The following is a 22,906-nucleotide window of genomic DNA, read 5'->3' on the forward strand; positions in this document are numbered from 1 at the left end:
TCTTCATGGGATGAACTGACATAATTTGAAATAGTGCACTAACTATTCTGTTAAAAAATACTCTTGTAAGAGGGAGGCAGGATGAGAAATTACATATCTACTCTTGTCAGCAGCTGGATTCAAATCTTGATTTTAACTTCCCTTATGCTAGTCAACAAAAGTTTCTCAAAGGAGAAATAAAAGGACAATAGGGACAATTTAGAAGAACCAAACAATAGGTGTGTTTGAAAGGGAAAGTATGTCCATCTTTGTAATTTAGAGCAATTCAAAATGGAAAAAGTCTATAGTGTTATGGATAGAACTGATACAACTTAGTTTACTTAAGGCATTAAAATTAGAGCACAGGTCAGGAATTTTCAAAAACGTTGTCTTGCTATCAGTTTTTCTTCTGTGATAAAATGACAAATTTGTTCATGCAGGAAACATACCTAGACCAAGGAGTCTGTCTTGACGTACCTAGAACACAGGACTCTGGTTCAAGAAGGCAAACATGTCTTGAAATAGACCAGAACCAAAACAAGCCACAAAAGTTCAGGTCATCTGTCTTTGCCTGTGTGAACCTGGGAGAAGTAAAGACTGTCTTCTCTAAGTAGGACAGAAGTGAATAAAATTAAGCAGGGCATAAGACACACTGCTGTTTTTTTTTTTTTTTTTCAGCCCTACAGAGTTCAACCACCAGTTTGCTGTTTAAGGGTAGGGTTCAAGAAAATTCCCAGTAACTGAGTTTTAGCCAGGCTTTATGAGTTTCAGTGTTTTGTCAACTCTAAGATCATATCAAAAGGTCTCATCGCCCTGATATGCCAAGGCATGCAATGAGTGAGATGCCATGGTGCCTGGAGCAGGTCTAATTGAACATTCATCTGTGCCTTCAACACTTCAGATTCTTAACTTCCATGTTCTTTAATCCCTTTCATAGGAGTCTGTCACTGATGTCACTACCACTTCTAAGCAGCTGTGTTGGATGGGTCTTCTCCTTGATTAGTCTCTTGTCTAGATTGCTCTGATATACACAGAAAGTATTAGAAAGATGAAGCTACTGATTTCTTGTCGGTAAGACCCTGACTTGGAAGGGTTTTTTGGTTTGTTTTAAGCGAATGAAATGGTTCTAAGTACATCTTTCTGTAGAAATCCCGGGATGTAACCGATTTACCAGAGCAGCCCCAGCATTACTGCTGAGCATGAAGACAAGCCTGTATTTGGTAAGGGGTCTGTTTCTGTCACTTGTGGATCCACTAACCCTCGGTCTCCTCCATTTTTCAGTGGTCAATTATTTAGTTTCTTTGAATGTAGTTTCTTTATTGTCTTTATTTTCTCTCTTCCTGAATGTCTCCCATCTATTTCACTATCTCTTCCTACCACCAGATGGTGGAAAGGGAAAAGGAAATAACGAGTTGGTAAATGAATGTGGTGGATGTCAGAGTATGGTGAAAGGTGTGGTAGTGAAAGGACTCCAGAAGGAGCTTGTGAGTTACCTGTGAACTCACATAAATTCACTGTTTTCATTTTAGTGCCCACTCAAGGGTAGGCTGCCCTGATCTGGGGATCAGCTCAGTATGGCACAACGTTGCCTGTTGGTGGGGAATTGGCTCAGTGGATTCCTGGGAACATGAAAACCTGGGAACATTGCTGAGCAGTGAATCCCACCTGACTCAGGCAGGGGGGTGCTGGGTTAGGAGTCCGTATGAGGGTCGGTGTGTGGCGATGCAGCCCTCTGGCTTCACTTCTCTTTCTGCATCTCCATCCCACCACCTCCTACAAGCCGAACTCGCGCCTGGCCTGCCGTTCCCACGCTGCACTGAAGGGAAACAGCGTTTCTCTCCCTCCGTAGAATAAACCCCTTCTCCTTCCTAACAGCCCCCTCTGTGAAGCCTTCTGGGTTGCCGCGACACCCCAGGATTACCTGTCATCACCCTCAGCAGGTGTTCAGCCCCTCACCTGCCCACGGTCTCCCCTCCCCCAACCTGTCCTCCACCTCACGTCGCACCTTTGGGATCGGCTTTTTCCATCTCCTTTCCACGTGCCCCTCCACCTGGACGCCCCCTCCCCTCAGACCCTTCCTCCCCTCCTCTGGTCTCGAGGAGTCTCGCGGCATTTCCCGGGGCGTTAGCGGAGCCGCCAAGGGTGGGGGGCAGCCTCGCAGAGCTGGGTCCCTCCCCAGCAGGCGGTGAGGGGGGCGCCGGAGCGCAGCAGTCACAGAGACGCCCCGGGCGCCAGCCTGGTCCCTCGAAGGCTCCGCCCCACTGGCCCCGCCCCTCCAGCCCCGCCCCCGCCCTGGCGGCCGCGCGTCCCCGGCAGGCGGAGCCGCAGGAGCGGCGGCGGCGGCGGTGGTGAGGAGGAGGGGAGAGCGGGCTGCGCGGCCGCGACTGCTGGGCGCTGGGCTGGGTGGCGCTTTTTTTTTTTTTTCGCAATTTCCACTAGCGGGGAGCAGGAAACCCGGCGCAGCCGGGCGCAGCGGGTCGCGATGCAGCAGCAGCAGGAGTCGCCCCGGGGCAGCAGCAGCAGCAGCAGCAGAGGCAGCAGCGGGCGGCTTTGAGCCGCCGCGGCCGCCGCTACAGAGGAAAAAGCCAACCCAGCCGCCCGACCCCCGCGCCCATATACCAGCGCCCCGAATCCCGCGCCCAGGTCCCGGCGCCTTGACCCCCGCGTCCGCCTCCGCTAACTTTCACGCTGCCTCGGCGGCCCGGCCCGGCTCGACGCCAATGGGTGAGTGGGGGGCGAACGGGTGCTCACCGCAGCCTGGGGCGGCGCGCCTGTCCCGGGACTGTGGAGCTGAGGAGGGCGCCCTAGGGGCAGGGCCCCGGCGAGTGACACCGGGGTGGGCACCCTGCCTGCCTCGCGCGCTCCTGTTCACTCCCACTCGCGCCCGCGTCCCTGCCGAGCCCGCCGGGCGCCCACTGGAACCCCGCGGGGGCCTGGGTGGAGGAGCGCGGGGGCCGGCCCGGGGCGGCTGGCGTGGAGGGATGCAGGGGGTGTGGTTGGCTTTTCGGGTGGGCGGGGAGAGTTTTGTCTTGGCCATTTTCTCGCCCCCAGCGCGCCTTCCTTGCGCTGAGGGCGGGGGTACAAGGAGCTGGTGGGCTCCGGCCCTGCGCGCCGCTTGCGGTTCCCGCCTGGCCCCGCTGCAGAGGCGGCGGGGGCCCGGGTGCCTTTGCCGGGGGCTGACGTGGTGGTGGGGGGTGGCGGGAAACGCCCCATTACCCGGGCTGGCGTGCAGTCCTAGGGTCTGTAGCGCCTTGACCCGCCTCCCTTGACGTCCCTCTTCCTCCCAGCCCTGACCCCTCTCTGCCAGCCTGCCTCCCTCCAGTCTGGCAAGCTCTCTGCTTGGTGATGCTCAAAGGCCACTTCCCACACCCTCTAAGTCTGCAGGGTTGGGGAACTGGAAAGGGTGATATAGTCCTTGATTTACTGGTCAAAGATCAGTTCTAAGTAGCCAACAAACTGTTAGGTCCCCTGGGTCCCATCTGGTATAGACCCCAGAGTATTGAAGCCACGTTGCCCAGACGAACTGGCACTTTATTGGGCAATGGACTTGAGATTGCCAGGGCTATTAAACGTTTGGGCCACCCAGGTAATATTCTTGGTGGTAGGCAGTCTGTTTTTCATGCCTCTGGCACATTACTTTGAGGTGTTTCTAGGCCAAGTATAGGAAGACTGTAGATTTTAATAAATCATAATGAAGTGAGACCTTTCTGGGTTCAGGTCATAGTATTTAGGTAGGTGAGTCAGACAGTGAATGGCCAGTAGTTAGTGGTGAAGACAGATGCACTGGAAAAGGAGAGGTTTAACCCGGGCAGTTGCTGAGAGTTCAAATCCCATTTGTGGTCATTTTCCAGAAATGGGTTTCCTTTTCCAGAAGTGATGACGATCTGATGGCTTCTCAACTTCAATGTCACTTTTTTCTTAGTGCCCTTCTCTGATCCCTGCACCACTCCTAGTTTAATTTAGTTCCTTTCTGTTACCCTTTCTCCTATAGCACTTTTAAAAAAATAGCACTATTACGTATTTATTTGAGTTTAACATTCTGTCCCCTACAGTAAGCTCCATGAACATGGGGACGTTGCTGTGTTGTGCTGTTTTCTTCAGCACTGTTTTCTTTGGTGCCTGGCACAGCGTAGTCCCTAAATAAATATTTAATGAATGAATGAATGAATGAGGGTGTAGTGGAAGGCAAAACACTTAGCTTGGCACTCTTGTTTTGCTTTGGCACCTAATAAGATAATTTAGTTCGTTAACAAAGTATATACTTGAAACATCACCCATTACTTTCACAACAGATTGGTTTCTCCTGAGGTAACCCCAAATGCTATTTTGATCATCTGTCCTTTTGGGTGGGTCACCTAAAGGATTGCACACATACACACACAAAGATGTTTGATCCAAGCATCTTCTTTCATGGCTGGACTGTGTTTTCTGTATCTCAGTGGGAAGAGGACTGAGTTCTTTTTAAGAAACAGACCTGTAATTTATCTTTCAAGTCTGAACTATTTTCATTATCCAGAACCTCCTAAGAAAATAGAAAGTGCTTCTGCAGTTTATAGCCCTTTAAGGTTTAATCTTTTTTACTGTAATCATTACAAAAGGGAGAGGGGGCGCTGAAAGTGATTTTCAGTTATTTCAGGTGTTAATACTTAGCAGTGCTAAAAGTAAAATGGACACTGTCATTTAATTCATTAAAATGTTTAGAGTGAGATTTGAGATGCTGAAAGTACTTTGGGGGTAAAGATCACATGCTGTTTTCTAAGTTTTTTCAGCAGTGTATTTGTGATGAAGCAGAGTTATTTAACAATTGATGCTGTATGTCTTCTGACGGAGCCACCTAACAATGTTGTTTCTGAAGCAGGTGTGTGTACACACAGGCACACCCCCCTTTCCAGTTCCCCATATCACTTCGGTTTTCAGAAGATTTGTCCAGTTTATTAATTTGATACACTTCCGTTCTTATCGAGTCTGATAATGATTTTTCCCATGATGGATAACACAATAAAGCTGTATTACATAGTCTTTGATCTGAAAAACAACTGCAAAGCATCAAATCCCAAACCCTGAAATGAAGCCAGTTAGTTGTGAAATAGCCTCTTAAAAAGTGCACTCAGAATGTGCCATCTGAGTTTGCAGGAAGATGCCTTCAGTAAATGCAGGGAAAGGCTCTTGTAATTACAACTGCACAAATATTATTACAGCCCAAATCTGTGAGTTGTGGAGGATCTGCAAGCCCCATGAAGGATTTCTGTTTAAAGAATCCCAGAGTAACAACAAAGTGTGGACTGTCGTTAGTGTATTGTATTAGTGTTGGTAGACTGCTTTACGGAGAAGGCAATGGCACCCCACTCCAGTACTCTTGCCTGGAAAATCCCGTGGACAGAGGAGCCTGGTATGCTGCAGTCCATGGGGTCGCACAGAGTCGGACACCACCGAGCGACTTCACTTTCACTTTTCACTTTCATGCATTGGAGAAGGAAATGGCAACTCACTCCAGTGTTCTTGCCTGGAGTATCCCAGGGACGGGGGAGCCTGGTGGGCTGCCGTCTATGGGGTCACACGGAGTCGGACACGACTGACGCGACTTAGCAGCAGCAGCAGCAGACTGCTTTATGTTAAATCAACTAAAGCTGAAATGAATACAATATGTTCAATAAATAGGCTCGAGTTAGAGATGGAAGGCTCCACTTCTTATCTATAATGACCTTTACTTTATCCTCTTCTAGCCATCACAGCTACCTCCTGGTTGCACAGATCTTGCTTGTTTCTTCTCTGACAGCTCTAGTTCTTACTGTGTTATTGATATTCTCTGGTCACCATTTGTATTTGTAATTGTTTTAAAGCCAGTTGCACACAGTGGTCAGTATTTGTCTATTTATCCATCTATCCCTCCGATATTTATTGACCTCCTGCTTTGTGCCCAGCATTGTGCTAGGAACAGACACACAGCACACAGACCTGCAAGCTTGGGTTTCTCATTCTAGTGGGAGAGGTAGGCTAGAGTCCAATACTTACAACAATATGTAATTATAAACCCTGGTAGGTCTTGTGAAAGGAGATTAGAGAGGTGGGATCTGAATTAGGTTGTGGAGGGTTAAGGACAGCATCTTTGAGGAGATTGAGTTGAAATCTGAAAGTTGGATAGGAACCATCACTGCCCTCCTCTCCTTCACCCCCAGGACCACCTGCAGTGGAACAGCCCTGCACTGTGGGCATGCCAGGGGTATCGCAGTGAGAGAGGTTTCCTCTGGATTAGGAGCTGTTAGGAAGCAGGAGTGAGTCCTGATTGGGTGCCTTAGTAACCTTACTTAGAAGCGGGGAAAACCAGAGTAAGGCTGGGATTGGTGAAGAAGCCAGAGTTGGTCCTAGAAGCCAGGACCCAGGGACATTGGGTGACTTTGGTGGTTTGGACAAGTTCCTGCTTCATCTGTGTTCTCACTTGATACTGAGTGGTCTTGTCAACTACGTGATGAGTGGGGGCGGAGAGTAGGACTTGGTGGTGGGGAGATAAGAGCCATCTAGGTATATTTGGGGGTGACTTCCTTAATATCAGCCCATCTAGGGGCTGTTGTTTAGCCTTTACAGAGTGAACAACTTGCACACTCCACCTGGAATCATTCCGGAGGGATAGAGTAAGCTGCTGAAAACCAAGAAGCAGCACAGCTGTTAATGGGAGAGATGGAATGCAGGAAAGTACTGGAATCCTTTCAATGTGAGAGGAGGAGGATCTCTCATACAATGGTACTCAGAGTGTGGTCCCCCAGTCAGCAGCTTCAGCCTCCTGGGATCCTGTTTGAAATACCAGTTCTCTGGCCCTCACTGAGTCAGGAAGGCGAGAGCATTAATGCATTAATGAGCCCTCCAGGGGTTTTGATGCATGGTCAAGGTCAAGTGTAGAACCTCATTGCCTTGCAGATGAGAAGGCTGAGGTCCAGAGTACATGGGTTTGTGGGCGCTCTGGTCATAAAATAATATGGCATTATAACTGATACAGGACCTCAGAGAAGGAGGAGAATGTGCTCCTAGTTTGGAACAAACCTCTCCTGGAGTTATGACTCAGTATTGAGAAATGAAATCATTCCCCTGCTTTTTCCAGCTTCTAAAGACAGCCTGCATTCCTTGGCTTGTGGCCGCATCACTCTCACCTCTGCTTCTGTCCTCATGTTTCCTCCTCTCTTTCTCTGACCCTCCTGCCTTCATTTTATAAGTACTGTTGTATTATACTGTGCCCACCTAGATAATTGAGGATACCCTACCCATCTCAAGATCCTTAACTTAATCACATCTGCCAAGCCCCTTTGCCATGGAAGGTAGCATACTCATGGGTTCTGGGGATTAGGATGTGGACCTCTTTGGTGGAGTATTATTCAGCCTACCACCCTTTTATTCCTCTTTTGAGGCCTGCTCCAAAGGTTGTTTTACAACACTTCATCTTGTGTTAAGTCTGTTCATCTCTAGCTGGGTGTCCCCAACTGCATCATCCTGGCTCATTGCCTGGCATAGGGTAAGTGCCATATGTTAGTGAACGAATGAATAAATGAATAACCCTCTCACCCAAGTGCAGCTACTACTTGAAATTCTCTGAGGCTATTGGCTGCCAGGAGTATGTGTGCAGTTCTATAAAATCCCTCAGGCACAGGGTGCTGACAAGGTCTATTTGCTGACAGTTCCCAGTGGCCTGCACAGCAGCGGGTGAAGAACAGTAATGCCGCATGTGTCACATGGCTTCAACAAAGAGCTACAAGTTTAAGATAGCAAGTTCTCTCTGGCAGTGGTTCTCAACCAGGGGCAATTCTGCCCCCAACCCGTGGGGGGGACATTTGGCAGTGTCTGGGGGTGGCAGCTGGTGGGGGAAGCCAGCCTGCTGGCATCTGGTGGGCAGAGGCCAGAGATGCTGCTTCACCTCCTGCAGCGCACCACAGTCTCCTCCACACTTATTCGGCCCCAAGTGCTGGGGAGGCCAGCTCTGGGTGTTACACAGATGGTCAAACACTGTTCCCTTCCTTCATCCTAGCCGCTCTGGAACCTAAGATTTTCCTCTCTGGCCACAGCCTTTGTTTTATGAATGGACCAAGAAGTCGATGGAGAGCAGGACTTTGGCACTTCGTCACTGTTTTGTCCTTTGAGTGGAAAGTGTCTTCACACAGCTTACCCTGCTTCTATCCTTACCTGGATTGTGAAGTTGTTGAACTTCCCTCTCCCATGTGTGGCTCCTCTGATGTTTTGCCTTCCTGCTGGGATGTTCTTAGATGCCAGGTGACAGATAATGGTCCTGCTGCTGCCCACCTATTGGTGCCTGGTTCTGGAGTGCTGGTGGGGCCTTTGGCAGCCATCGACCACACCATCAGATGTGGAACTGAGGCTCCAAGAGGCAATGTGACCTGGGCCCCCAGGTGCAGAACCCAGCTCTCTTTCACTGAGAGAGAACCAGCCACCTGTATCGGTGCTCAGTAAATATCAGGCTACTGATCTCCCCTCCCCCCCCAGCCCTGCTGCCCCCCCCAGCAATGTGAGGAGCTTTCTACAGCCTGTTTCCTTGAGAAGTTTTTTTAAAAACAGCCTTATTGAGATATTATTCACATATCATATAGGTCACCCATCTAAAGCATGCAATTCAGTGTCTGTATATCATGTTATTTGTGAAATTATGGTGTAACATATTTAACAGAATTTGCCATTTTAACCATTTGTGAGTGCACAGCTTCGTGGCATGAAGTGCATTCACGGCGTTGTGCAACCAGTGCTGCTGTCTGTTTCGAAAACTCTTCATCACTCCTCCCTGTAAGTTTGTGACTGGAAGGTTAGAGTCCATGCCCCATCCCCTGGAGGGGTGTTCTTGGACCACGCAGCTGTTTCAGTGGAACACTTGGTAGAAGCCCAAGGATCCCAGCTAAGATTCCAAAGAAATACAGGAAAAGAGAAAGTATGGTTTTGTTGTTTTTTATAATGGTTTTTGCTGATATTTTCTTTGGGGGGTGGGGTACTTCAGTTTTGCTTTGTCCCTCCAGGCAGCTCCCTTGGATCCATCTCTTTCATCCTGTGGGAGAATTGCGACTTACCTTCTGTATCCTGAAGCACTTGTGAGTCAGTGGCTTGGGCAACTTCCTTTGCAATTACTGGGGTCCATTAAGAGTATTTCAGTCATGGGAGAATACACTGTGGTTCCAGACTGGTCTCTGGAATCCACACGTGGGGGTTTGATGGAATGCCACATTTCTTTGCTTATGTCTCTTCAGCTGGCAAAGGTACACTGGCAACTGGTTGGTGATAAGCGCTTGTTTTTCAACTCGATCATTATTTTATGGATAAATACCTTACAGGCAGTCCTGTAGTTCACATTAGGGGGCACTTAAGCAAAGCAAAATGCAGCTTGTGGGCCTTACCTCACTGGTAAACTATGCTTATAGTTAGGCTCAGGAGGAAAAAACACTGATAACAAAAAAATCCTGGGATATTTGTCCTCCCTGAGCAGTATTCACTTGGCAAGAAAAGCTCTGTAAAGGCCTTCGCTTATTTCCTTACAGCGGCCAGGGAAGTGGTGGGGCCACTGCAGGAGGCTGGTCTGTGCCTAGACGCAGGGGATAGAGAGCAAGATGAGTGCTGTTCAGTTCACACTGCTGTTTCTTCCTTAGTGTCTTGGATGAAAGACTATAAATATTTCAGTGCTGATTAATTACTCATTTTGCATAACAAATCTAAGCCCTTAAGCACCCAAGTGTAGCATATATAGACAGTTGAAAATACTGGGTCTTTAAACTTCCACTTCTTAACAGTTAGTGCTCAAACATCAGCCCTGGTGTTTTTGCTGGATTTTTCTGGACTCCTCTAGACTTAGAAAACTTGGGGCCCAGTTCTAGGTCTGGTCCTCTGGGGCTGCACCAGTTTTATCCATCGCATACCCACTCCCCAGGTGAAAAGTCTTTAATTAGCTTAGTGTCCTCTCTAATTATTCCAGCTAGTTCTCCTTTTTGTGCCTGGGGCTAGAAGGAGGTGCTTGAACCTTGTTTTGGGTGAGCGCTAGGAAGGTCTGCTCTGGCTTGCTTTCCCCACCCCGTAGCCAGCCTCTCTGTGGATCTGCATCTTCTATGGCAGGCCCTTCTGGATGCTGCCTTCTTCTGCTTGGGTAGTTTACGTGCTCGCCCAGTTAAATCCCAATTCCGGGTTCCCATATGGTGACTCTGAGTCCCCTGGAGTTGGTGTCACCCTGGAGACACACGAGTGCGTGGTGTGTGCCCACATCTGTGAGGGGAGGGAGTGCCTGGTTCCAGTCCCGTGTGAGTTCTTAAGGAGGGCCTCCTTGGTGCCAGGTGAATGCTGGGTGCTGGGACAGTCCTGACTGGGGTGTAGCCCTGCCCCTGGGATGGGGTGCCTGGGGGCCACTCTTGGGGCAGGTACTATAAATGCAGATGCGCGAAGGTGCCCCATTGCCCGCACTTCCTGGCTGTCTTGACCAAGGGATGATGGGTGTGAGGTGTGGTGCTAGAGCTGTCAAAGATGAGCCCGCCCCCCCCCCACCCCCCTGAGGGACAGCTCCTGGCTTTGCTGGGCACCCTTATGCTTCTGAGTGAGTCACGGCTATTTTTACCTTTTGAGACCCAGAGTTGTCTAACTGAACTTGGTTTCTCCTTTTGAGTTGGCACCACTTAAAAAGCGTGGATGTGACTGGGGGCACTTGGAGGGGTTGATGATAGCGCGCCGTGGGGGCAGGGTGCAGTTGTGACATTGTCTGGGTCTTTTAGGGAACCTGTGGGTTTTAAATGGAGGAAGAAATGAAGACATTGTGAAAATCAGCCACCGCCTGGCCGGACGAGTTAACCGCCGGAGCCAAGTGATGTCGGGGAAGGGGCAGGGGACTGTGGCTGCTATGTGCTTGGGCTCCCTCTCTCCACCCTCCCACCCTTTCTCTTCTCTTCCTCTCCTCTCTTGCTCTCCCCCTCACTGGGTCGCCTTTCCTTCTCTCCCCCAGCCCTCCCCACACCTTCTCTGTACCCCACTCTCATCTCTCCCCAGCCTTTCTCTTCCCTCGGCCCTCTCTCTCCCCTCACTGCCCACCCACCCATTCGAGACTCACCTCCTGCTCATTCCCCGTTTCCCTTCAGGCCTCTTTTGTTGCCCCCTCCACTTCTTTCCTTCTCTCTTCCCCACAGCCTCCCCCACTCTGCCCCCCCACCTCGTCTCTCCCATCCCTGTCCCATTCTCCTCCAGGTCCCTCTGTCCACACCTTCTCTCCTCCTAAGGGGACCTCCCCTTACCCTCTGTTTGTGCTTCGCCTTCTTACCCCGCTTCCTTCCTCCTTCTGCTCCCTTTCTTCCCACTCTTCGTCCTCCCCGTCCCCTAACTCTCCCCCAACTTTCTCCCCTTCAAACCCTCTCTCCCCTCCCCCCCCTCCCCCCCCCGTTCTCTCCCGCCACTCTGTGGTCTCCTCCCCGCTAGGCCCACATTCTCTCCCGCAAGCCCCTTTCTCTCCTGAAATCCGGCATGTCTCACAGCCCTCCCAGTTCTTCCCATAAACCTTCCCCATAGGGTACTGCCCCTGCCTCAGCATCTTCAGCTGAGAGCAACACCTCCTTCGTGGATGAAGCCATTGTGTATTAGTGTCCTCTAAGGTCAAGATGGCCACGTGAGGATGTGTAGAAATGGCTCCCGCTCCACCGCAGACACTGGGCAACCGGTTCGCTGCCAGTGAGGACAGTCGTCTTAAAGGATAACCTCTTCTCCAACAGTGGTGCAGGGGGCTCCATCCCTGACTGAGGGGAGAGGCAGATTCTAGGATGGATATGTCTTCTTCTAGTTCCAGCATTCTGTAACCCTGAAAAGTTTTTTTGTTATAAATAGTAACTCTATAATAGAGTTCAGAAAATAGGAAGCAGGACAATTTAAATTGAGTGCTCATACAGTACTCCAATACAAGCACTTTCATTGTATCTTTGTGTGTGTCTTTTTAGGGGCTTCCCTAGTGGCTCAGTGGTAAAGCATCCATCTGCCAATGCGGGAGATGTGACTTTGATCCCTAGGTCCGGAAGATGCCCTGGAGAGGGAAATGGCAACCCACTCCAGTATTCTTGCTTGAGAAATCCTGTCAACAGAGGAGCCTGGTGGGCTACAGTCCATGGGGTTGCAAAGAGTCAGACACAACTTAGCTACTAAACAACACCAACATATATATCTTATATATCTTTAAACTTTTTACTATATACTTGTAGATAATATTAATATATGTAGTATATATAATTGTACATCCTGTTTTTTTTTTCTATGCCATAATCATCTCCAAAGCTGGTGTTTGTAGTAGCTGAATATGTGAGTTCCTGAATCCTAGCTTATGGAACCATTTCCCTACCATTTGAGCATTAGGTTGCTTCCATAATCTTGATATTATAAATAAAGATGGGATGGACACCATTTTCCTTTTTATCATTTAAGGAAACCAGATTGCAGGCAGGGTGACATTCCACATCGGTTCTTTGTTTCCATAGCCTCCATGTGACTGGAATGGCCCATGCTGATGATAATGACGATACGTCCATGAGGGTCAATTACTGCATGTGCACTGGCAAGGTGCGTGCCATCCCTGTGTTTGCTTTCAATTTTAGTTCAAGAAACTGCTCACATGGCTTGTCATCCCTTCTGTGCCATATGTGCTGTGTGTGTCTGTAAGTGACACAGGGACGGGGAGAGAGGGAGATGTCTCTGAAGGAGACTGCCGGTGGGACTTTGCTGTTCCACAGCGTGTACCTGTTGCACTGTGCCATTTGGAGATGATGAATCCTGGTTCAGTGCTCAGGCATGAGAGAACGGGATATACACAGGGAAAGGTAAAACCCTCGGAGACTTGCTTCCTTCTCTACTGTCTCTTTCTTTCCATCCTTCCTCTTGCCCTCCTTCCACTTTACGCCCTGACTGACTTTTTAAAGGGTTTTAGTGTCCCAGAACTGCAGGGGAAATGGTGTCCTGAAGGTGCTGGGTCATCAATGGGCCTTCTCTTTTGGCTGGGCTGTGGGTCCAGGTCTCATGCTGACAAGGGAAAGGTTGTGACTGTAACCTGCTGTGACTTCCTAGCTTAGCTTTATGTCATTGTCATATGCTCTCTTGAAAAAATTGGACTTTTAGCTTCAAAGGACATCAGATAAGAGTGGCTAGAACCCCAGGATCCAGGCTGGATGAACCATCTTGAACTCTGCGTTCTTGACGCATCAGTATGAGTGAATGGACAGCACTGTGTAAAGCATTTGCTCCCCAGCCACCCAAGTGCACGTCAGATGCTAGCTCGTGGGCGGCCAAAAAGAAGCTGAACATTTATGATGCCTTTTCAAGGCCAAGTGTCCAGTGTCTGTGAAAGTTCTAAACTTCATGATAGTGTATTAGGAAGCCTTGATCACTAATGGGTACCAAATCCTTTTTCACTTTGTTTCATTTTTAAGTTATGAACATAACCAGACTGTACTGCAAGACAGACAAGACAGTTGATTCATTACTGCCATTTATATTGGAATTTGATTAGGTTCTACAAGTCTTTATTAGGTGTGAGAGCTGATATAACCAGAGGGACACGGATGTCTAAAGTTTCCCTCAATGACACATTTTGGTTAATTCTCATTTCCCTAATTACTTGGGAGATTGTGATGTGATCATTTCATGAACCACACAATGAAATAAGCAGTTAAACTGGACAGTGTTAGTTTGAACAAGTTTTGTTTCTCCCCAAAGAAGGAAAGATGTCCATATGAGGAACACACATCAAGTTAGAAGACAACTCTCTGAGATAACAGTTGTTAGTTGGTCTCTGAAACTCCCTCCTTGCTGGAGGCTAAGAGAAACCAAATAGAACAGGGTTTCTCAGATGAGTAAGGCTGGAGTTCCTTTCAGGGAGGTATTTCAAGACTCCCTCTTTGCCTTGAACTTTAAAAAATGTTTATTTATTTATTTGGAGTAAAATATACATGACAGAAAATTTACCATCAATTTTTTTTTTTATCGTGGTGACATACACGGAATGTGAAACGTACCATCCTAACTGCTTCTAAGTGGACAGTTCAGTGGCATAAAGTACATTTACCTTGTTGTACAAGTGTCACCACCAGCCATCCACAGAACACTTTCTATCTTATAAAACAGAGACTCCACACCCCTTCAACAGCCACCCCCATTTCCTGCTCCCCAGCCCCTGGCAACCAGTGTTCTCCTTTCTGTCTCTGTTTGCTTGACTACTCCAGGGACCTCATTTAAATGGAATCGTACAGCGTTTGTGCTTTTGTATCTGGCTGATTTCAGCTAGTGTGGTGTCTTCAGGGTTCACTCATGTTATAGCATGTGTCAGAATTTCATTCTTTTTTAATTGCCTAAAACTTTGTAATAATGATGCGGCTTGAAAAATAGGCACTTAACTAGATATATGCTCCTTTTGCTTTTAGCTCATTTGGAAATATAAACCTGCAGTATCAACCTGAAGCTCATTTGGAAGTATAAACTGATTCACAAATGAAGGATGAATTAACCCAATAAAGCTCAATCAACACTAATAGGAGACACAATGACATGTTTCAGAGATGCCATTGTTGCTTGCAAGGCGGCTGGGTGCACACACTTGATGTGGGGTGCAATCTTTTGACTTTACTTGGTCATCTCATCTCTTCCCTCTTCAAACCAATGTGAGAATCCTTCCTTCACACAGTGCTCTCTGAGGCCTTTTCATGGCATGCTGTGCATGAGAACCGATTCTGAAAGTTGAGAGGATATTTGATCCACATAGACCACGTGTGGGTGTGGACAGTGTCAAGCATTGGTAGAAAATAAGTCCTCATAAGCCCACCCCTCAATGTGCACTGTGGCTCTGTCCTGTCCCCCTGCCTTCTTGAGAGGAGATGAACATCAGGAGCCTTTTAAAAAATCATATTTCCCTTCTTTTTAAGAACTAGTTTGATCATTTCCATATGAATCTCCTAAAAACATTTTGTCTGGTTTTGCTTGGTTTTAATTTTATGTAACCAGCATGCAGACCACACAGAGACCTGTGACCGGCTGTTTCTCGTTTTGTACTTCATCTCTTTTCCCTGTCTGATCTTCCATTGTTTGAATGTGCCATTGCGGCTTTTTTGTTTCACTTGTGATGGACTTTTGCATTGCTTCCAGTTTTTGCTACTGTGAATGCGTGTCCTGTCACCATTCTGATCATTGTCTCCAGGTGCCCGTGTGAAATACGTCCTTGAAAGGTGTATGACGAGGAGTGATTTTGCTGGGTTGCAAGTTGGTGGATTTCCAAAGTGGTTGTACCAGCATGTTCCCAACAAAGGACTGAACAAACTAATAATGAAGGAGAGAACACCGTATTCATTGAAGAGAGGATGTGAGCTTTAGAAGAGAATGCCTAATTGGTTTTCACAATGTGTGTTCCCAGAGTATAAACATTTCTGCAGCTCCCATGTTGCTCAACATTTGGCCACCTCTGTGTCTATCATCACATCTCCTTCTCTATCTCTTGAGCCTCCCTCTTCCATCCTTTAAAGACCCTTGTGATGATGCTGGTCTCCTCCAGATCATCCAGGATAATCCCCTCATCTCAAGATCCCCTCATCTCAAGCTTAATCACATCTGCACAGTCCCTTTTGCTAGGTTAGATCACATACTCACAGGTTCTGGGAATTGGGGAGGGCGTTATGATGTCTACCATGGACGGAGGGAAGGGCTCCATTTCTAAAGGAGGAAAGGGATGCTTGGAGATGATAGTCTCTACTGTATCACATGACTGCATTTTTTCCCATTTCGTGCCCATGGATATTTAAAAGTATTAAATTGTCAGAGCTGGTGAACTTGCTGAAGATGGGACTTTGTTTTCTTGTACTTTGTGGTTCTGGGGGTTTGCATATCTAAATAATCACAAAAGAAAACTTTTTGAGGTCTACGTCTTCTCTCACGAGTGAGCGTCCTCCGTCCATCTTCTGTTGGCCGAGTTCCTTTCCCGAAGGCCACTTCCCTGTTGTTATGCTTGTAGTTTCCTCAGAAAAGCTAACAGCGCCACTAGCATCACTAGGATTAAATGCGTGGTGAATGTTTTTATTGGCACAGAGTAGAGGCTCAGATGAGTTACAAATAGACAACAATAAAAGGCCACACTGGCACACTGCCACAGCCCGCTTGTGTGTGAAGACCCCCTCATCATATATTTTGTGCCCACAGTAGGTGCACTGATCAAATACCTTCCTGGTATCTTTTGCCCCTCACAGATTTTTTGGGCATGTGCTACGAACTGAATGTTGAATGTTTTTGTTACTACAAAATTTGTATGTTGAAACCCTTGATCCCAAATGTGATGGAATTTGGTGGCGGGGCTTTTGGAAGGTTATTAGATCATGGGAGTGGAACCTTCATGGGAAGGCAATGGCACCCCACTCCAGTACTCTTGCCTGGAAAATCCCATGGACGGAGGAGCCTGGTAGGCTGCAGTCCATGAGGTTGCTAAGAGTCGGACACGACTGAGCGACTTCACTTTGACTTTTCACTTTCATGCATTGGAGAAGGAAATGGCAACCCACTCCAGTATTCTTGCCTGGAGAATCCCAGGGACGGGGGAGCCTGGTGGGCTGCCGTCTATGGGGTCGCACAGAGTCGGACACGACTGAAGCGACTTAGCAGCAGCAGTAGCAAGAAGAGAGAGAGAGCTTGCTTCCTCTCTCTGTCCCCAACCCCACTCCACCATATGAGGAAACCAGGAAGAGGCTTCTCACCAGAACCTGACATGCTGGCACCGTAATCTTGAACTGTAGCCCTCCAGAACCTTCGGGAATACATGTTTGTTTAAGTAACTTAGTTTATGGTATTCTTCTTCTAGCACCCCAGACTAAGACAGCATCGAGAGGAGGAGGGACCATGAGAACTATGGTGGGATCTATTTACCAGTCCTTGAGTTTGTCTCTCTGGTGGAAAACTGCAAATATTTATATCAGTGTTAAGAGATACACAGACATTTTGGAAAATAACCCAGTTTGAATCATCTGAAATGATAAAATTTATCTTCTGTCAGAATGTGGAAATAACATAAATCAATACTTATCTCTCCAGTGAATTCAGAGCATCTTAAAATGGAGCACTGGACTCAGTCGTGTGGACCAAAAGCAGGGGCTGAGAACACTGGGCTAATGAGTAAGAAGGTTGTGGGAAGGATCCTTGCTGTGGGGGGTGTCCTGGAAATTCAGTGTAGAAAATAATCTCAGGATCTTTGGAGCTGTGAGAGTCATACCAGCTGTCTCAAAGTGCCCTGAGGTGTTTTACAAATCTGGAACCACTCATGTCATGTTTGAGACTCAGATTGAGTTTTCTCATGACATTTTAGATCCCCAGCTGCTCTGAAATGCTGGGTCTTGGGGAAACCTTGGGCTGCTGTTCTTGTTTTGCTGCAGTCGTGGTACGTCTGTTCAGATGGGCCAGCATGGGGGTTCAGTTTGTCGTGTTCCCTACCATGCCCTGTTGCCTCCCAGACACAAGCGGGACTGACAGTCTGTTGCTAATCAGGCTTGTGTCTTTGTTCTCATGCTCTTGGGTAGCCTGTCTCCACCCCAGGAGACCACTGAGTGGGCCTTCAAACACCCCCAACCTCAAGAGTTTGAATTCTCTCCTGAAATTACAACCAGATTGTCTCTGCTTGATGGGGCAGAAGTACTTTTACAGACAAAGTTGCTAAAACTTTGCAGGTCACCAGTTCCTCTAGATGGAACTGCTCTTTAATGATGGACTCCAGGTCACTCTCCTTTGGATGTCCCAGTTACACCCCGCAGGATTGATATGTTGGTTTTCATCTGATAACCTTGGGCCCATCGTGTGTTTGCCTGGCCCTCGAGTGAGAAATCCAATAGTTTCCAATATCCCAGGCTCTCCCTACTCATCTGAGATTTCATTTGAGCACCTAACACCACCAGTGTCTGCTGCACTTTCTTTAGACCATTGTTGACCTTGGCTGCTGACACGTGTGTGTTGGCTCTTGACTGGATGTACCGTGGGAGTCGCTGTTTTAAAATCAGTGGTCCTGTCAAGAGCACCAGGTGGTGGAACTTCCGTAGCAGGAAAAGATATTTAAAGGTGCAGCATGACTGAGAGTTCTGAGTCAACCCTTTTAGGGGTGGGATATAGAGAAGTAAAACCAGGGCCAGTGTGGGGAGTGCTGTGGAAAAGCGAATGTCCTTGCTCCTTGACAAGGTGGGTGAGTGGGGTGCGGGGGGAGGGGCAGGGGGAAGGGTAGGGCCTCGTCTGATTTCTGTGTTAGCTCAGGTCCCTGTCTAAAAGTTTTAGGAATCTTCTTTGTTTTCTCTCCTGCCATCAAATGCTTCCTTCTGATAATGGGAGGGGAGTTGCTAAGTCGATAATATGTCAAATTTCTGTGCACCAATTTTGCTATGTGAGGTAGGGAAGACTTTGTGTGGTGCTGACTGAGGAGCCTGCCAGTCTCATGGCCCCATGAGACTCAGTCTGCTGGCTCCCACAGCACCATTGTGGGCACCTTCCTATCGCCGCCCTGCCCTCCTTGGTCTCTGCTAGGTCTTTGGTCTCTTCTGTCTGTATTGTCCCAGGCATGGTCCTGGGGAATCTTGGCTCTCAGCCTGGAGCTGATGAGTTCTTGCTTAGGAGGTGAAAGGGAAGAGCACGCTGGGCTGGACTAATCCACGCATGTGCCAGTCAGGAGATCACTTCCCTGGGTTTATAGTTATGAACAGGAAGAAGCTGCCAGTTGGGCATGAGTAATTTATTTTTGAGGAGAGATCATGAGACATCTTATTTATCTTTGCTTTACTTGATCTGCTGGAAAACACAAGGACATCCGATTTGTTGTAGCTAGACATCACCCTCCTTCCCCTTCCTCCCTCCTCCCCACCCCTGACTCGAATATGAATGCTTCTGGATGCGCAGGAGAAGGGTCACCATTTGAGGAGAGGGCACTGGGCATGTGCTGGCTCAGGAGGCCCCACCAGGGACCACAGGGACCCCATAAATCTTGCTCCGTGGACTGTCATTCCTTTAGTGCCAAGTTGAAGACCATGGCTGTCTCCTCCATGCTGGTATCCCTGCACCTGGCTGTTGTCTCAGCCAGAATGAGCAGTAAAAGAAAAATATCTATCAAATGACTATAAACAAGGGATGATGTATGACTCTCAGGCCAGAGTCTCGTTTCCCCAAACTGGGCCAGAAATTGATCTTTAACGGCATCGCTTATTCCTGTCTCCTCCGCACATTGCATGTGATCAAGTGCCAGGGAGAGAGTCAGTGCTGCTTAAGAGTCTTCTCTGCCATTGGCCTATTGTTTTGTAAGGTGTATTCATGTTTTTGAAAGCATTTCTCTTTTGAAAGACCTCAAAAAATGGATAATGATGATCTGTGACGTGGTCTCCGTAGAATCTAGCCAGCATGACAGCCCTTGGGCCCAGACCCCTTCAACTGCACACACAGCATGCATCTTCCTGGGGTTCTAGATCAGCCATTAGTAGACACTTGTGTCACAATGAACTTGTCAAGAGAAGACCAGTGGTGGCTCCTGGTGCGGGGCGTGCTCTGTCCTTGGGGCAGCTAGCAGGCTGGCTTGCTCTACTGCTCCTCCGAGGTTCCTTGCCCTGGGTCCACCCCAGCAATTTTCTCCTTGATCTTTCTCAGTTGTGGTCTGCATTCAGGCTTGCCACACTTCCGTCCGGGGACATAATGAAGTGCGTGCAGGTGCCCTGGGCTGTGCAGAGTGGAGCTGCGATAAGGGAGCCTGCAGGCGCATTTCTGCAGGGCTCTCATCCTGCATTTTAGGGAAGTGTCACTGGTCCCCTGTACGCCCTGAGCCACACAGTGTTTTTCTTCTCTTTTCGTCTTGCTGGACTTTATTGTTAGCCCGACCCCAGTCTCTGACTTTTTGCTTCTGGATGCTTTTCTTCCTCCCTAGGGAGTAATTGCTTAGAAAATGCCCTCTTGTCAAAAACATAATATCTCCAATATCATAAATTGGTGGTGAAAACTCCCCTCTCACTTGGCTTGATAGTTTCACCATGGCTAGTGGAGAAGAGATAGCAGCATGATTTCCAGTCCCTGTGGAAGCCGAAGGGGTCAAGCGTGAGAACACTCATTGGGGGCCCAACCCACTTTCCTCAGGCACTTTAATCTTTTAATGTGTTCATGCTTTGGAGAATTATAGGGGCCATATGCAGCTTCCCAGGTAACCAAGACTTGCTAAAAATAGAGCTTAAATGGCCTCACTTTTCTGGCATTGGAAATCATGGCTTTTTATTTTTAGGCCAGCTGGTGTTAGTCCTAACTATTGTCAAGCCTGGGGAAGAGGAATCACTGAGCAAGACCATTGCCAGTTGGATGCTGTTAGAGTTTGAGCCCTCACTCCCAGCCAGTTGGAAGGAGGATCCAAATCTATGGAAAGATAGAGACTGACTGCCATGTGGCTTCCCTTCCTTACCCCACCCTCTATTCGGGAGAATTCTGCTTGCATTTAGGGTATTTGTTACAAGAAAAATAGGTTGAAAAGAGTGAATTCTGGCACTCGGTAAGTTTATAGCACTGGTTAAACCAAAAACTGGCACAGATGGGAATGCAACAGTTTTGAGGCCATTGGGAAGCCACACTGAGACTCCCACCCTCGCACTGTGGCATTGGGGTGGTCGCAAATGGAAATTGTTATCACCATACTTAGTTGTGAATTGATGAATTCAGTTATAGGTAAGAATAGGTTTAACTTCCATTGCTCATTTCTTAAGTAATCTCATTTTACTATCCCCATTCTTGCCCACCTTCAGTTACAGAAATAACTCTGAGTGGGTTTTCTTTTTAGAGATCTGTGTCAAGCAGATACCTCATAAAAATGGCACAGGCGAACTGTTCCGTTTAGAATGGCCCTGTGACACAGGACCATGTGTGTTTGCCATCCCTGGGCACTGGTTTCTTTGGAGGAAAGGTCTAAGAGAATGGAGGCCAGTGGCAGCCAGGGCACGGAGCCAGGCCTTCCAGAGAGGCAACTGGAAAGTGCTGTGGACTTTGCATGGACAGTTTACTTAAGTTTGATAGCCACTTGTATTTATTTCCTATCACTGCCATAATAAATTTCCACAAAATTAGTGGCTTAAAGCAACCCAAATTTATCATCTTACTGTTCTGTAGGTCAAAAGTCTGATGTGGCTCTCACTGGACTAAAATCAGTGTGTTCCCAGTTCCTTTCTGGGAACTCTAGGGGAAATTCCCTTCCCTTGCCTTTTCCAGGATTTAGAGACCACTCATCTTCTTGGCTCATGGCCCCCTTTCTCCATCTTTAAAGCCTGCAACAGTGGGTCCTGTTCTCCTCATGTTGTGTCACTGCCACCTTCTCTTTGCCCCCAGTTTAGACTTCTAAGGAGCCTCAGGATTATATTCGGTCCACTGGTTAATCTGGGCTACTCTCTGTATTTTAAGGTTAGCTGATTAGGAACCTTAATTCCATCTGCAACTTGAAGGTCCCTCTCATGTGTTCTCAGGTTCCAGGGATAACAGTGTGAGCATCCAGGGGGGAGGGTGGGCACTGCTCTGCTGACCACACTGGGTGCATTGTTTTTCCTGATTTCCACATCTGGTCAGGCCAAAGGGCAGTCATTTTGGTGGCAGCCTGTGTGGGAGATGGCTTCCATCTTTGCAGAGTTTGAGGAAGTTGAGAAGGAGATTTCTCTTAGCCTGGCAGACGGTGAAGATTCTCAGATACCTTGTTTCTTTGTAGGCCTGCCCTGGAGTCTTGATGATCCAGCTAGGACTGTCACTTAGGGCTACCCTCCCAAGGGTGCGGGGGTCAAGGGTGGCCTTGAAGGCAAGCAGGGAGTCGGGATGGCTGGGAACAGCTGGGTTGAGCGAGAAGAGAGTAATGAGGAAGCAGGGGGACGAGGACAGGAAATGACAGACGAGTTTGCCCCTTGGGAGGAAGAAAATAGAAGATGGGGTTGATTACATCTGGCCCGAAAGAAAATAAAAGCTTGGGCTTTTTTGTCATGTATTTTGTGTTGATTTCACTGTTGAGTCAGCTTGGAGACCTGGGTCACGTTTTGGGCATCCAGTACACTCCAGCCCTGAAACCCCCTAGGGGTTCACTGTGGACACTTGGTGGCCCAGGGGAGGGTTGTCACTGCCCAAAGGGCTCTCTCTGGAGAGCAGAGTGGCTCAGCTCGAGACCCCATCCCAGCGGTGCTCCGCCCTGGGGAGTGTAGACGACCCGGCGCATGTGCAAGGGACCGCAGATGTGTTCTCAGCAATCCTAAGAAATGATCTTAGTTGTAAACTGACCTAGACTGGTTTGGCGTTTGAAGACTTGTCAGATTATTTTGGGAAACAGTTTATGGGAACCTTGTGTGTTCTTTCCCACAGTCACATGACTGGGAGGTATGTTACAAGGAGAGCAAGTCTCAGACCGAATGGGGCCGCTCATGTGGCCACTTGTCAGCAGGCAGGCTCATGGAAAGCCCACCTGTCCCTTAGGCTCAAGCTCGCTGGTCAGGCGAGAGACAGTCAAGGCAGATGTTGTGGTCTCCACTGGGAGGACTCCCCCAGTGCACTGGGAGGGGACAGGTCCTTCTTTCATGGGCAACATGAACCCTGATGGAGTCCTGGCCTCCCTTCCCTCAGTGGGTGGACTGCTGGTCTTCCTCAATTCTTATTTGTGGTTCTTGCTAAGGTTCATGTGCCAGCACATTTTCACTCCATCCAGAGAACAGGGAGCTAGTAGTGTTCAGTTCACTTATGTTAATTGGCTAACTCTCAGGTAGATGGAAAATCCCGTGGACGGAGGAGCCTGGTAGGCTGCAGTCCATGGGGTTGCACAGAGTCGGACACGACTGAGCGACTTCACTTTCACTTTTCACTTTCATGCACTGGAGAAGGAAATGGCAACCCACTCCAGTGTTCTTGCCTGGAGAATCCCAGGGACGGGGGAGCCTGGTGGACTGCC

At 48.3% G+C, this 22,906-nt stretch overlaps 1 protein-coding gene across 1 annotated transcript in view; it reads left to right on the plus strand.

Moving 5' to 3' along the window:
• The first annotated feature begins 2,391 nt into the window (after positions 1–2,391).
• SH3KBP1 (SH3 domain containing kinase binding protein 1) overlaps positions 2,392–22,906 on the plus strand; it is a 332,811-nt gene continuing 312,296 nt past the window's right edge. The window contains exon 1 of the mRNA XM_070365436.1: positions 2,392–2,703. Coding sequence (XP_070221537.1) covers positions 2,700–2,703 — 4 coding nt within the window. The 5' untranslated portion in view covers positions 2,392–2,699. The remainder of the gene's footprint in view (positions 2,704–22,906) is intronic.

This window comes from Bos mutus, chromosome X (genome assembly GCF_027580195.1).
Source record: "Bos mutus isolate GX-2022 chromosome X, NWIPB_WYAK_1.1, whole genome shotgun sequence".
Taxonomy (NCBI): Eukaryota; Metazoa; Chordata; class Mammalia; order Artiodactyla; family Bovidae; genus Bos; species Bos mutus.